Source organism: Sinocyclocheilus rhinocerous, unplaced genomic scaffold, assembly GCF_001515625.1.
Source record: "Sinocyclocheilus rhinocerous isolate Xijiao unplaced genomic scaffold, SAMN03320098_v1.1 scaffold2053, whole genome shotgun sequence".
In the NCBI taxonomy this organism is placed as follows: Eukaryota; Metazoa; Chordata; class Actinopteri; order Cypriniformes; family Cyprinidae; genus Sinocyclocheilus; species Sinocyclocheilus rhinocerous.
Genome location: NW_015666532.1, coordinates 37,838 through 53,368, shown reverse-complemented (window position 1 = coordinate 53,368; position 15,531 = coordinate 37,838). Strand labels below are relative to the sequence as shown.

Genomic DNA, 15,531 nt, shown 5'->3' with positions numbered 1-15,531 from the left:
GACTGTGATCTTCTGTATAATCTTAAACAGTGAGTTACACCTAATAAATAGTGTTATAGCCACTATTTTTGCTCTATTCTGCATATGTTTGAGTTTATCGGGTTGGATTAGGGGCGAGGGGTCAGGGTTTGTTTGGTTAGCATGGCCCAGTTAGCCCCTGCGGGTAGATGTCTATCTGGGGGCACCTTTCTCCATTAACAGCCATTCAGATGTAGTCATTGTATTCTGATGAACTGGCATTATTACATCCAAAATTATATATATATATATATATATATATATATATTTAATGTTTACATTTCTTGAAAAAGATATGACCATTTCAACCCCAGATAAAAACATATTATAATAGCCGAGAAAGGACATTTCCAAAAAGCACTTTCAAGTCTAAGATTGTCCTGGTCAGTTCGTCTGGAAATATGTAAATGGAGGTTCGATGTCTGTAGTTAAGTTCAAACACTGTAAAAGTCACAACTTTCTGTCTTTTTTTTTTTTAAGCAACAACATGCAATACCATCAGTGAGCAACACGGGTGTACCATTGTCATGTCCCTTAAACATAATGTGCAACACAGCATAGCACAGGATATGTGCTGATCTCATGTCTTAAATGTCTAATTTAGTGCGAGAGGACTAGTTTCTGTGAGTTACGTGCCACACAAGTATAAAGTCTCTCTTTTTTCCCCTCCCCACCCTTTAAAAATATATGGCAGCATTACATATAGTTTCACTCACATTAAAGCACATTCTAAACTCTTTCTAAAGTTACTAAAAAGTCCTTTTGTTTCACATCAAAGTCTTTGTGAAGGGTGGATGGAACCAGCCGGCAGTTTAGTTTGAGGGGAGTGGATGTGACTGTCGGTAAGGGAGTGAAAAACAATGAGTTTACATTTACATGTTAAGACATATTGCACATAAAGCCTTTTTGTGGGTGTCTGAAGCCTTTTGGTTTTAGAATTAGTTCTATTGCACACATGCAAACACACGCAAATGCCGTGAAATGTAGAAAAACGTTTTCCCTTTTTGACACGTGAGGGAAAATATGGCGAGGTGGTTATCCGTACAACGTCATGGTGTGTATACAAAAATGGCAACTTATCCCGATAAATCAGATATGACCAGCTTATCCATTTTATTTCCAATGTCTGTGGAGACTGTGAGCTCATCGGACTCGTAATCGTCGTCGAACGATCTGCAAAAGCAAGCATGCAACAGTTACGCTTTATACTCCTCTGAAGTTCAACCATATATAGATGGTATCTCATCTCTATGCAATGCAATGAACTCTGTAGCGAATTCATTCCATTACAGAGCGCATTGACTCACCCCTCTCGTAGCTGTTCATTGGCCGTCTCCTCTGCCACAAGAATCTCATACTCTTCGGCAGCATACTTGTCCCAGTCTGAGGGCTCTGGACCGTCACTATCCAAATCCTGATACACACACACGTACAGTTATAGAACGCACTAACTAACGTTCTAACAGAGATAATATTCAGCACACGGGATTTGAACACAGATGTAACCCATCAAACTCTGACCTTCTGCACTGCAAAGGGATCTCTCTGCTCATGGTCCAGGTACTTCTCCAGATTGAAGAATGTGTCGTAGAATATATGTGCCATCCTGCAGCGCTTCAGATCTCGAAGAGTAATTTTACCTGCCAAGAGATGTCATTTGTTTACATTACACATACATGTATTCACTGGACAGGCGCACTATACTGAAAAATATACAATTTATCAGTATCTTACATCGACATTTTTACGTTTGGTAGAAACTTTCATTCAATGCTACTTTTATTCAATTCACACCTTTTAGCTGATATGAAATTCTAGAATGACAGGACATTGAGGGAGAAAGTGAAGGGTCTTGGATCAGAACAGAACATGGGATTAGAGCTTGTATACCTTCCACTACGACTATGTGTGTGTTATTTTTACTTTAGAGGTAGCTTCATGTTCTTCCTGTTTCGACTGATCATATGCGTGATATGAGTGAGAGGATCAGAATGGGTTCTTTACCTGGGCATTCTGGTTTAACTAAGTCCAGCATCTGGCACAGGAGATCTTGGAAAGGCAGTGGCTCAATGCCCATCCCCTCCATGCGTTCACACTGCTCCTCATAGAAAAACTCCAATTCAAACATGGAGAGAACACCATCTCCATCCATATCCATACAGCGGAACCAGTACTCTACACTGAACAGAGAGAGAGAGATAATGTTATATAGTAAAGAAGTGAAGATATAACTAAAATCATGATTAAAATGGCCCCCGAAAGTATTTTGGGTATTTTTACACTTCAAAGTGCCAACTTTGGATAAAATTATCCTTATCTGTGTTCCAGAGGACACTGCATGTTTTTTTTATAAATATAAATGAATTTATCAATAAATCATAACACTTTTTAAAGACAGATGTTCTCAACTGTGTTGTTTTCAGTTGTCCTTTTAATTTTAGTTTTTAGTCTCTATATAACTTTATTTCAGTTTTAGAAATTTTAGTACTTACTTCAGTTCGTTGCTAAGGTAACATTTCTATTTTTATGTTTAAGTTTCATCTGATATTTATATTTTCAGATTTATTTCAATTAGCAGTAACTGTAGTGTCTCTATCATGTTTGATTCATCTGTTTCATTACCTTGTGGGATTCTTTTTGTCCTCCTCTGAAATGAGGAACCAAACAAACTCAGCATAGCTCATTCTTCCTTCTCTCTGCACTGACTTTCCCCTAGAAGAAAGAAACTTGTGTCACATGTATACCACCCAAAATCTCAGATACCACCTTATTTCACCCCAGCAGCTCTTACCTTGTGACAGCTCCTGAGAACAGCCTCTCAATGATTCTGCTTGATGAGGCTTTCCAAAGAAGAACACAAAGCAGATACGCATGAAAAGCCATTTCTCAGTACCACAAGTCTGTGGAAAACTGAATGAGACTCATCTAGAGTAACAACATGAGTTCATGTAATGCATAGCTTACCCAAAAATGAGTAAATGCTGACAGAACTTTTTGGGCGAACTATACTTTAAATAGCGATAAAAGCTAACGCAGGTTTTCTGAGCAAAAACAGGTTCACTGTGTACTTACCATGGTCGTTGTACCTGGCCAGGTCCTTGGGGTCGATGAAGAGGTCATGGTCAGTGTCCAGCTCCCAGAACTTACAGTAAATGACATAGAAGTGCTCATAAGAGAAATAATCTGTGATTTGATTGATGTCGTCCTCTTCTTCCAGCAAGGCGAGAGTCTGGTGAGACAGAGAGAGTGGCTTTTGATGAAATAGTTCCGTCAAGTTTTGGAAATTGAATTGAAAGCATTGAAAGCCTATAGTTATGGTGGCATTTAATGGTGTTCACCTGGAGGAAGTTGCTTCTCCTGAGCTCTATCATGTTGATTTTGCCTGTCCAAGAGCGATTAACTGTGTAAAATATTCTTTGAATCACCTGGAGGTTAGAGAGAGGACATCATGGAGCTGAGGATGTCAAAAAGTTTTTTTTACAAAAAAAACCCCAAAAAAGACAGAATAAAGTGCTTGCTTAAACTCCAAAAATCTGACGTGCGAAGAAACTTCTTTCTGTTTGAAAACACTCCATCTTTGAACAATCCATAATAAAAAAAATGGACTACTTTGGACATAATCCAAAAAAGTCTTTATTTCAAAGTTTTCTTCACATTTTACATCATACTAACTATGGCATCTAAATACATAAAGCCTAACTGATTAAACAAGTTCCAAAAGCAATAATCTATATGCATAATGGCATCTAGTCAAACCCAAACAGCCACTGAGAGCTGATAATTTGGATTTTAATGATACCTCATTTGATAAGAGAAGACATTTTGCAGAGCGAATGTGCACATCAGGGGTGTCGCAGTATACTAGTATTGATGATAACTGTGATATTTAAAAAAAATATGCACCTAAACGCTGCTCGCCACCATCAAACCTGTTTGACTGACTTTCTTTTGTTGAACACACACAAAAAAAACACAGATGTTAGTCAGAAAGTGAATTATAAGATTGAAGCAGTCAAGCTCCAAAAGACAAAAAAGCACCATAAAAGCCACCCACATGACATGTGTACTTTATTCCAAGTTCACTGAAGCCATATGTGAGACCCTAGACCACAAAACTTTTTGAAATTGAGATTTATACATCATCTGAAAGCTGAATAAATAAGCTTTCCATTGATGTATGGTTTGTTAGGATAGGACAATATTTGGCCGAGATACAACTATTTGAAAATCAGAAATCTGAGGGTGCAAAAAAAATCTAAATATTGAGAAAATCGCCTTTAAAGTTGTCCAAATTAAGTTCTTAGCAATGCATATTACTAATCAAAAATTAAGTTTTAATATATTTATAGTAGGAAATTTACAAAATATCTTCATGGAACATGATCTTTACTTAATATCCTAATGATTTTTGGCATAAAAGAAAAATCGATAATTTTGACCCATTCAATGTATTTTTGGCTATTGCTACAAATATACCCCAGCGACTTAAGACTGGTTTTGTGGTCTAGGGTCACATATGATAGCTTTGTGTGAGGAACAGAACTAAATTTAAGACATTACTTATTGAATACTTTTTCCATCCATCACAGCTCTGAAATCTCAAACCACGCAGGTTTGAAATTACATGAGGGTGAGTAAATTATGACAAAATTTTCCATTTCTTTATTAAACTATTCCTTTAAGGGCTGATTATTCCATCCATAAGTTCCATTTGCCTGTAGATACAGTCGTCTAGTGACTGGTTGTACTTAGGCATACTGAGTTATATCTAGCCCTGTGGTGACAAAGGCCGCATGCTTCAGACTCCAACAGAAACAGTGACATCAGTGTGGATTAACATGCATTTCCTGGTAGATCAGTCTTCCTAGGAGAGATTGGTCCCGGGGTGTGTCAACCAGTGCACCAGAGCAAGGAAGTGTCTAAATATGGGGTTGTGCAAGACCAGGGTCAGCGGCCTGTTGGTGGCATCCGTGTTTCCGTGATGTCAGGCCACTTTGACGCCATTACCCTTCCCACCCCCTCCGCAGCACGTGTTGCAGCTGTCCCACAGACAGACAGACAGACAGACGCACTGGGCTCCACGTCTCACTGTTCAGATAGCTGGATCTGATTTACCATAAACACTTTAGTAAGCTAACAAGCTTTCAAATTCAATATTGAAATATTGAAGCAATGCTACAAATAGAGATTCCAGTTGTCAGGCTGATGATTAACCCAGGACAAAGCAAAGTCATGTTCCTGTTGACAGTAGCTGACACTAAAATAGTTGTGGAACGATGTTTAAAAACAATCAAAGAATTTTGTAGCGTGTTCCAATGACAACAAAACCAACATTCCTGTAATCTTATCCCCATGAAATAGCTCCTGCCTGTGTCATTGAGCCATTAATAAAGTTACTTACTGTTGTGATGTACCGGGAATGGAATTCAGGAGCATCTTTTAAAAAAGTCAGCCCTGGATGAGTGTCCACGATGTCCTAAAAAAACAAAACAAAACAAAAAAACAAGAGTGAGATGACTCCTGACCTAACAGTTTAAATCTACAAAGCTCCTTCTGATTGCCTACGTAAAGAATTTATTTAATTTAACATTGTTATAGACTATGTATATACAGACTCCAACATCCATGGGATCCAACATAGGACAATCAGTTTGAAAATATATAATATAACATATACATATATATGTTTGTTTGTTTAAGCCATTTGTAATTTTCACATTGCAAATTGTTGTGTGTGTTGTTTGTTAAAGGTAAATTGTGCAATATCTGTGTGCCAAGTGGTGGTCACACTAAGCTTTGAGCATTCAGTCCCACACAACACCACAATTTGTGCTGTTTATAAGTTTGAAGTTGAGGCCAAGATGTTGCAAGATGTTGCCAAGAAGTTGCAAGAAGAATTCATTTATTCATTACCATGATTTTATATCTACTTTTAGTAATCAGTGATGCAGAAATACAGGTAGTACTAAAAGTTTTACTTTTCACAGTTAAATGCACTGTTACAATGTTCTAACCTGTAACAGAGGGATGAAATCTTCTTGTTCCAGGTAATTGCAGCCTGGTTTGGCTAGCAAGTAAACAAACTTGGATGCATCATCATAGCAGCTGTGTAATAACCTGTGAAGACAAATAAGGGCAAAAACTCAATCAGATGCCATACAAAATGACAAATACAAAAGCACCTATTTTCATGGGAAGTAATATGTGTGCTGACACTTACTTTCTCCATGTTGCAATGAATGAGTGAACAGAAACAAAACCTGTCCTCTCTCCACCAGCGCAAATAAACATGGGTGCTTTCCAATAGAGGGGACACCCGCATGCCTGCGAAACGAAATGCATGAATATGCTGTTTTTGTATTTTAAAATGGCACTGACATAAGAAGCCCTATTCACTATCATGTTTAGTCACAAAATAAATATAAGCAGTGTATAACACTTGTTTTTATTACATCACAATATTACTTAAATTCTGTAAAAACAGCTTTACTTAAAGAGAAACAAAATAAATCATTCTAAATGATAAGATCCTTTTAAGGTCCAAATATCTGATTCTTAGAATGTAAACGTCAAGATGGGTTATTCTGTTGATATTTCTTCATTTTATGATACTGTTTATATAATATTCAAACAGTGAGAAGATTAAATAGGATGTTTCTATGAGATGGCATCCATCATGGTGCTATGGCAATACAATTTGGCAAGCACATCTACGTAAAACAAGTGTCAGTTTATATGTTCAGAACTGTCAATCCAAGACTACTAAGAATGGTTCAGAGATTATGAATCTCATTTTAAGCTAAACAATTCACAATTCATATGCACCTTTGCTATCTTGCCCATTTCATAAATGTCAGCTTTCTCCTCCTCGAACTCTGTGAAGGCTGCCTCGATTTTGGCAATGGCCTCATCATAGTTGGCTGCACAGTTTGGAAGGCCTTTGGGGAAGTAGAAGCGTGGAATGTTTATGGAGGAGGGTGGGGGTGTGGCCACCACTTTGGCTGGTGGAGGGCTGGGCGTCCGTGGGGTTGGCGAAGAGGGTGCAGGTGCTAGAGCTGGAGAAGGTGTTCCAGGTTTCTTCTCAGGCTGGATCTATTGAGAAACAGAGAGAGAAAATTAAAGAAAGGTCAACCAGTATTAAGAATACTGAGAAAACATCAAAGCAGCACATATTTTTTAATACATATATATATATTTAGTGCACATCTTCTCATAAGTGTTTAGCATCATCTCCAAGCTCTTCAGATTATCTGAAGTATATGTAGCAATATGCAGTATCAAATTAAAGTAAAAATTGTCTTTAAAGTTTTCCATAACGCTAAAGATAGCTGCTTAATCATCTTTGTGTGAAATTTTCTCTCTGTACTTGCTGTGCGAGGAGGCTGGCTCTCATTCTGATAACATATTCACAGTGATGAAGTGAGGTGGATTATCAGTAAAACCATAGGCGGCCTCATCAACTTTCCTGCCAATGTGATGACAAGAACGCCTCAGCAAAAATAAGACAGACATTTTCCATCTAACCTTGCTGCCCTCACCAAAACAAGCCAAACTCTTCATTTCAGGGGATTGGTTTACTTTTATTTCCACCTATATTTATTTCTCGTTGATCTAATGGAGAAGTAGAGTGTTTTGCATGGATTCTTCATGGATTGGATCAATGATTGGGACATGTTGCATGGTGATCCAAATCACTGTATGCAATGCATGCATACAGTCTAATTCACAGGCCCGACACTGACAGCTGATGTCCATTTACTTCATTCTTTTCAGACGGGACCTTCCAGCACCAAGGTTAAACTTCTAATAACAAGCTGTGGAAATGTCTAACACATTCTATACATAGCCTTGACATACTGTTCTTATTCTGGTCTCTGGGCAAAACCCTAGAGTCACAGTGCACACCTAAGGCAGCTTATTTCTGAACAACACAGTCTTACTGTCAATCAAACAGAAAGAGAGCTGTTGAAATGTGACTGAATTTTAGAGAACTCCACTGCAAGTGGAGCAGGCCTGCATGGACGTATTGAAGAGAGCAGCTGTGGCTCGAGCCCAGCCCGGCCCATCCCGTCCCGTCCACTTCCTCCCCCCCTCTTCGAAGCTCCTGTACGCAACACTTGGACACTGTATTCCTGCCCTGCCTCACCCCCTTCCACTGTCCTATTAATAAACACTTTGGTATCTGCCTGTGAATAGTTTGTCTTGTCTGGCATGTGAGAGTTAGACACGGCATTCTTTGCTGAACTACAGAGGTTGGCTACTGACCTGGGCTTGCTGGAAAGACTTGAGCCTTTTCTTGAACCGTGACGGAAGAACAAAGTCACAACCTCGGGCCAAAAAGGCCAGTTCGCCCCGAAAGTCGGGATCCTCCCTTAACGAGGCCTCCTTGATCATCATATTGGCAATATCAAAGGAATCAAAAAGTAAGAAACGAGAAAAAAAAAAGAAAAAAAAAAAGAAAATGGACAAGCTACTCCTACAGTACGTCCTAAGGGACTTCCGTCAAGGAGGATCAGCTTCCGTTTAAGAGCTCGCAGACAACTCCGTTCTGGCCGTTGTCCCTCGTACACTCTTTTTCCCAGTGGTCCGCTCACTTCAAAACTCTCATTTGCCAGGCTTTGTCCAGGGATGCAAGGTGGATTTGTCTTGGCGCACCGAGCAATTCCTAGAATCGTGCCTGCTACTGTGACAGCTGGAATCCAGGAGCATTGTACCAAAGAGGCCAGGCTGCCAGCCTCCTGATTGCTTTTTGAAACTACAAAACACAAAATCTCAATTCAAGTCCATAGCCAACAGGTTCCCAGCCCTGCGAAACATGAGCCGCTCTGGGGTCTGCCTCCCGGTCCAGTCCCCTCTCTCTCTCTCTGTGCCCGTCCTGTCCTGATGAGCAGGGGGTTGAACACACCAATACGAATAGGAGAGGGATTCAGCTGTGTCAAATGTCCGTATGGGTGAGCAAATTGTATTATGGGAATGGAAGCCCCCTCCCACCCCCAAACAGAAAGGCTAAAGTTAGCAAGTGCACAGATGAAGTGCAAATTGCTCGATCAAGACTTTGTTTACATGCAGAGGAAGGAGAGAGAGGGAAGTGAGAGAGGGAAGATAGCTTAGAGGGCCAGGCCCCTGCATTTTTCGGCTCCCGAGGGTTCATGGGGTGCACTTGGGGAGTGGAGTAATAGGACAAGTCAAAAACGTTCCAGGGCACTGCACCCACAGCATAATAACATTAATGTCTGGAGTGCACAGAGCTTCCTCTCTGCTCTAGAAAGTTTCCAACTAACTGACAAATGAACTTCATACTCGAGTCAGGCGATGCCCAACTGGTGCACTACAAGAATAATAGCACTGAGTCATGTCACTGCATCAACAACTCAACAAGTAAAAAGTGCACACTAGATCATCTTGATCTACTGACCTCCGGAAACTCATCATAGATAAATATATAAAAAATGGCGTACTGCTCTACACTTTGAAAAAATCACTCTAAATCAGTTATCCATTTGTTCTTTATTTGTAAATTAGCAGGAGCTGTATATCCAAATGACAATGGCATCAGCACAATAATTGTCCCTATATACCAATTGTTCTCAACCTTTGTGACTCCAAGGCCCCCCACTGTTCATAGCAATATTCGAAGGCCCCATGATTTTTTTTAAGTTGTTTGTGATTTACTGGATAAGGATTAATGATAAGGATTTACTTTACTCAGAATTTCTACCTTTGCATAACTAGAAAAAAAATATATTTATTATACAAAATGCCCATGGAGATGTACAGTTGTATTAATTTTATATGACTTTTCAGGCCTAGAAATCAAACTTTTAAAATCAGCCTTATCTTTTTTTTAAAAGACAGTGGGAACTCTGGTTGCTCAAAAAAAACAAACAAAAAAAAACAATAAAAATTAGAAATATCTTGATTTTTAGTTTTATTAGCTTATTTTAATGATGATTTTGTCTTATTTTCATCTTCAACTTTAAGCTTCCTTGGAAGTTTGCTGAGGCTCTCTAGTGGGCCCCAACCCTCTGATTGAGAGCCAGTCCCCTAGATTCATCATGCATGGATTACTACGTCGATTATCTGTAGTTAACTGTTGACCATTTGTCCTAATCCTGGACTGATCTGTTCTTTGAATTTTATCAAAAGAGCTGTTGTCATAGCAACAGGTCCATTAACTCAAACATGTTCAGCAGCAGATTTAACAAAAACAGGACTACATCATGGCTTTAGAAGCAGAGGTGATACTGGAACTGTCCTAGATGCTGATCCTTTGTTACGAGAACACCCTTTTGATCAAAGGAAAAATAAATTCACATCATTAAAATAAATAAATATCTGCTTCAAGGGCAATAAGCACGAGAAGCAGCGTCACACTCCTCATTTGCCATACTGCCCTTCTCTGGGATCAAGCCCATGTTTGTGTAAACGGTCCTTAAAGGGTTAGTTCACCCAAAAATGAAAATTCTGTCATTAATTACTCACCCTCATGTCGTTTCAAACCCGTAAGACCTTCGTTCATCTTCGGAACACAAATTAAGATATTTTTGATGGAATCTGAGAGCTTTACTTTAGCCTGTATATATATTAGTGCTGGGCAGTATGACCAAATATTTATATCACGGTATTTTTCAAAATTATACCGGTTTCACGGTACATGACGGTATTTTTTTTTTCATTCATGACCGGGTGTTAACCATATTTTCTACTGATTGAGAGAGGAAATACTGCAGTATATTGACTTAGAATGCCCTATTTTACTGTCATGATGAGTGAATATTGTCAAAAAATACCACACTAAATAGTGACTAAACACGACCCCTTTTAATACATGTTAATCATGAGTCACTCTCATTTATAATCGTGGCATCGTCTGATAAAATCAACATGCATTTACACTAAAGAGCGGCTATGCGGTTGTTTTGGCTATATTACTTTTTTGTCTCATGCAGCGCACTGCCTGCGTCTGAGTAACAACAAAAAAAAAATTTGCATTATATTAATAGACGAACTATGCTCATATTTATAATTCCAAACAATCAGTAAGCGTCAGGTGCTAGGAAACGCTGTTTTGTACTCATTTATTGACGAGTCGGCTGCGGTGCGGCCAACTGAAAGCGCTGCTTCTCTGCCGCTCACTGCACAGAACAGATGCCGAGAGAGGTGACACTTCTCCGGGAAAGTCAGACCTCGCGTTCGCGGGACAGCACTGGCGAAATCTTCCAACTGAACCATAGCTAAGGTTTAACCAAAAAAGTCGCAAGGTTTGTCAGTATGAATATTATATGGAAAAAAAGCCACTAAAAGGGTCTGAAAGTTGCTAAATCTAGTGCTAAAGTCGCGCTCGTGTGTGTGAGACGCGGGAGCTGATGGCAGGGGGCGGTGGATATTTGTGGCGGTCAATGTGGATATTGTGGATGAGTTCTTCTGTGTCATCACGTTCTATTAGTTCTACAGCTTCAGTTTCGGAACTTTCACGCTTAGTAACACATACAGCTGTTCCCTCACCACAGTGCAACAGTGAAAAGGGACCCCTTTCAAACAGTGTCGCGTTCCGAACGTTGTTTAAGCGACATACACCGACCGGTATTGTGGTATTTTAAAAATTCATATCATAACAAAAATAAACACCGGTATTCGGTATGAACCGTATACCGCCCAGCACTAGAACTAACCCTTTAACTGCTAGTCTATCGCCCATTATACCTGTGTGAACTAGAAAACAGAGAACTAAAAAGTTATAGTGACACCTAGTGTCTGTGTTTATAAATTATCCAATGGCTATCTTTCCAGAAATTCACACATCGTGGTATGTGGGTTATACTGACAGACAGCTGCGTTAATCAGTGCCATGTTTACATTTTATCTGCACAAATAAACCAATGAACTTTTCAAGAAGAAGAAAAAAAAAAGCTGTGGTAATGGAGCTGATCTCTTTGCGTAACTAAGCTCTAACACCCAGCAGATCTTCTCCCCTTTCCTTTAAGCCTTATAAATAACACCCGCTGTACAGGAGGCCTCCTGACATTTCAGCTGTACATAGCAATCCCAGCATTCCCTGTTCTGTCTCTGGCAGCTGTTAGGAGAATATCAAACGCATCAAGATTCCTCTGTGGGCAGGGCAGAGGTACATAAAGAGGCCTGCCTGCTGCTAACACCATTAGCCTCATCTAGTGCAAAGGCAGGCCATTGGAGGAGGAGAAGTGATGCATGCACATTTCCAAGAGCATGTAATGAAATACTTATTCTTGTGTAGGCCGATTCTTCGGCCGAAAACAAACCTGCTGTAAATAGAACATTAATGAATTTATCTTCCATGAAACAAGTAACCTTAGAACCAGATTATAGTTAACATGCTTCTGACTCATACTGTATTCTAGCACACTAGAGATCTAGTATGGAAAATGACACGGGCTGAACTCAAACCTGTGTCCCCACGGGAGCACTACTCCCATTATGCCTCAAGTACACATGCACGCTACAGCTGCACCACAGCCAGGGCTGTAGCTAGAAATTCTAGTCCTCCATCTTTTTAAGTGAAGTTCAGACAGGGACAAGTCTTGGTGGATGGTTCACATGTGCCAACACGTTGCATGATGGTGCTTTTGTGCAGACGACCCAACTTCAGATCATGTTTAAGCCATTTTCCAATCTCACCATTATTATAAATCTGAATATCCTCTGGTACAAAGCCTTATTATATCTCTTAATTCTGTCGCATTTTTGTTTTTTGATTATCTTATGTTCTTTGTTATTATTACCCTACTTTGTTATTATTACACTCTTTTATCTGTTCTTATATATTCTATCTAATTTATTTTAGCTGAATTACATAAACTCTATCCAATGTTAGGTTCACCAATGTTTCATGTTCAGTTTGCTGCTGACCTACTGTACTGTAATAAATGTCTCTTCAGTCAAAGCATTGAGCTCATTTTTAAGTGACGGCATTCATAAGCATGTCTTGTACCATGCAGTTTTTGTAGTTTCTTGATGTGTGGTAAGTTTACTTTTCTGCTAAAATGCCTTGTTAGATAAACTCAACTTTGAAGATTTAAGTCTGGTTCTTCACACAAAGCTATTGTTTGGTTTCAGATGCAACTTTTCATGGTTTAATACATTTTTTAATGGATAAAATAGGTTTCACAATGACCTTTAATAATACACTATTTATTCTTAGAGTAAAGCAATACAAATTTATGTGAGAAAAAAATGGTCATGAATGACCAGTAGGGCTGGACAATAATTCAATATCAATATGTATCGCGATATAATTTTTTTCAATAACGGTGATATGATTTTTAAACACATTTCCGATATTTTGATATACATTACCAGTGTTTGCCATACATTGATTTATTGTTTGACTTCGTTGAATAAACATGCGCACTGCAAGTTTCAAAATCAAAATGTGGCGCGGGTGTTTTATATGAATGTATCTCTGAAGGGAACCGACTATCTTCAGAAAAGTTTCGATGACATTTTTTATTTTATCTGATAAAGTAGCGTTCATGAGTGGAGCTGCTTTGATTACAGCCATTACTGGAGAAACCGCTAGTTCTACCGCTCTTAAAGCACCTCCTGCTGGCAGACAATCTGTTTGTATTTTCAATGATAAGCCCGTCTTCAGCAACATGTTTTTGTAGTTGCTCAATTTTTTTGTTTTCTGCAGCAACTAAGAGCACTTTTCATACTCTTTATCCTGGCTGAAGCACATTTGTTTCAATCTATAAGAATAATAAGCCTACACTACCAGTGAAAGGTTTTTTAACAGTAAGATTTTTATTGTTTTTTCTAAGAAGTCTCTTCTGCTCACCAAGCCTGCATTTATTTGATCCAAAGTACAGCAAAAACAGTACAATTTTGAAATATTTTTACTATTTAAAATAACTGCTTCCTATTTGAATATATTTTAAAAGCTCCAGAATCACACCTGTCTGCCTGCTTATGCCAGCCAGCTTGTTCTAGGACGTGCTGTAACAGTGCCTGGGCCTCTCGATGGCTCTGCAGGTGCTGAGTATGTTCTTGCACTGACAGGAGCCTGGCTCATCACACCTGTCTCCTTCCCATCATCCCGGACACTACAGCACCACACTGAGTCTTCAATAAACACTGTGGCATTCCAGAGCTATCAGAGCGCTGTATGGGTGTCCACGGCCATGACCTATCAAAATGATCTCCTTAACCTTTAGAAGACAGTTTTCCACTACAAGAGCACTGGCTTTCTAGGATTTGGAAATACTCATGGTGTATTGCTCTTATTGACACTCAAATAGTCGAATAACCCGAGAATCTGGCTAAATTTGTTGCATTTGTGGGAATAATAATGTTTTCATTCCAACAATTTTCAGCAGGTCTCAGTTGCGCAGTGTTGGGATGCCATCGCCAGCTAAAGCTCGGTACACCCCTCTTCCCTCTGCACACCACTTAATTTATACCCTCATAATGTGCGATTGGCATTAGCGATGTGACGGTACTGGGAACTTCTGAGCAATCAGAGGGTTCTCTTCACTCCAAATACTAAGACAAAGTGCATAGCTGCCTGAAAGCAGTTATTCAGAGTTTAATTTCAGCTTTCAAAGCTATGCTTAGTGTTTTGATTTATGGCACAGCAAGTGCAGCACAGGCCTCTGAGACTGGAGGAGGATGGGGTGCAGAGGAGGCGCACAGTTATATTAGATCCTTACTGAAAGTGAGGAGACGAGACAAGATGAGACATACAGAACGATAGATCTAGAGGGATAGAGAAAGCAATAGATAGACAGAGAGAGTGACAGATAGACAGACAGAGAGCGACATATTAAGAAATATGAAAGAATAAAGAGAGCGGTAACTGACAAAAAGTGACAGATAGACAGAACAACAGATAGAGAGACAGAGAGTAACAGATAGAGACAAATAAACAGAGCGACAGATAGACAGAGAAAGAGAGAGACAGGACGAGACTAGGGTTGGGTATCGTTTTTTTTTCTTTCCGATATTGGTGCCAAATCGATACTTTTAAAATGGTTCCAGTGCCTAAACGGTGCCTGAACCGATACTTATTAAAAAATAAATAAAAATTCCCCCCCAAAAATGATGGATTGGCCATTAGCACTATAAACGCATGATGTCTGTTTCATTCATACTGGACGTCAGAGGGCGCACTCGAACAGAAAATCGACATATCCAGTCACAGAAGTACAAAACTCATGACCCTCCAGGAAATCCCTTATATGGACAAAGGCATGGCTATTATAGCTGTAACTGAGTAAACAGAACATATAAACGTTTTGAATGATAAAACAAAGACAATAAACACTCGACTGCGACAATATAGTTTATCTGTGTTATTTAAGCCATCTCTGGTATTTTCATAATAATTAAGTATATTTATAATAGGGTGAATGTATTTTCATAATAATTAAGTATATTTATAATAGGGTGACCATATTTTAGTTTTCCAAAAAAAGGACAGTAGGGGGCGGGGTTCATGGGCGTGGCTTCACCTAACAGTATACGTAGCAAGGTTGTTTT

The 15,531-nt window shown here is 39.2% G+C and overlaps 1 protein-coding gene across 1 annotated transcript in view; it reads right to left on the bottom strand.

Annotated features, from left to right (window-relative positions):
• Positions 1–326: 326 nt before the first annotated feature.
• Positions 327–15,531, bottom strand: part of LOC107732512 (serine/threonine-protein phosphatase 2A regulatory subunit B'' subunit alpha-like) — a 35,258-nt gene continuing 20,053 nt past the window's right edge. The window contains exons 2-13 of the mRNA XM_016543867.1: positions 6,844–7,110; positions 6,239–6,342; positions 6,033–6,135; positions 5,420–5,494; positions 3,357–3,443; positions 3,091–3,247; positions 2,810–2,858; positions 2,641–2,730; positions 2,023–2,198; positions 1,540–1,658; positions 1,326–1,432; positions 327–1,191 (exon numbers count right to left, since the gene is read on the bottom strand). Coding sequence (XP_016399353.1) covers positions 1,095–1,191; positions 1,326–1,432; positions 1,540–1,658; positions 2,023–2,198; positions 2,641–2,730; positions 2,810–2,858; positions 3,091–3,247; positions 3,357–3,443; positions 5,420–5,494; positions 6,033–6,135; positions 6,239–6,342; positions 6,844–7,110 — 1,431 coding nt within the window. The 3' untranslated portion in view covers positions 327–1,094. The remainder of the gene's footprint in view (positions 1,192–1,325; positions 1,433–1,539; positions 1,659–2,022; positions 2,199–2,640; positions 2,731–2,809; positions 2,859–3,090; positions 3,248–3,356; positions 3,444–5,419; positions 5,495–6,032; positions 6,136–6,238; positions 6,343–6,843; positions 7,111–15,531) is intronic.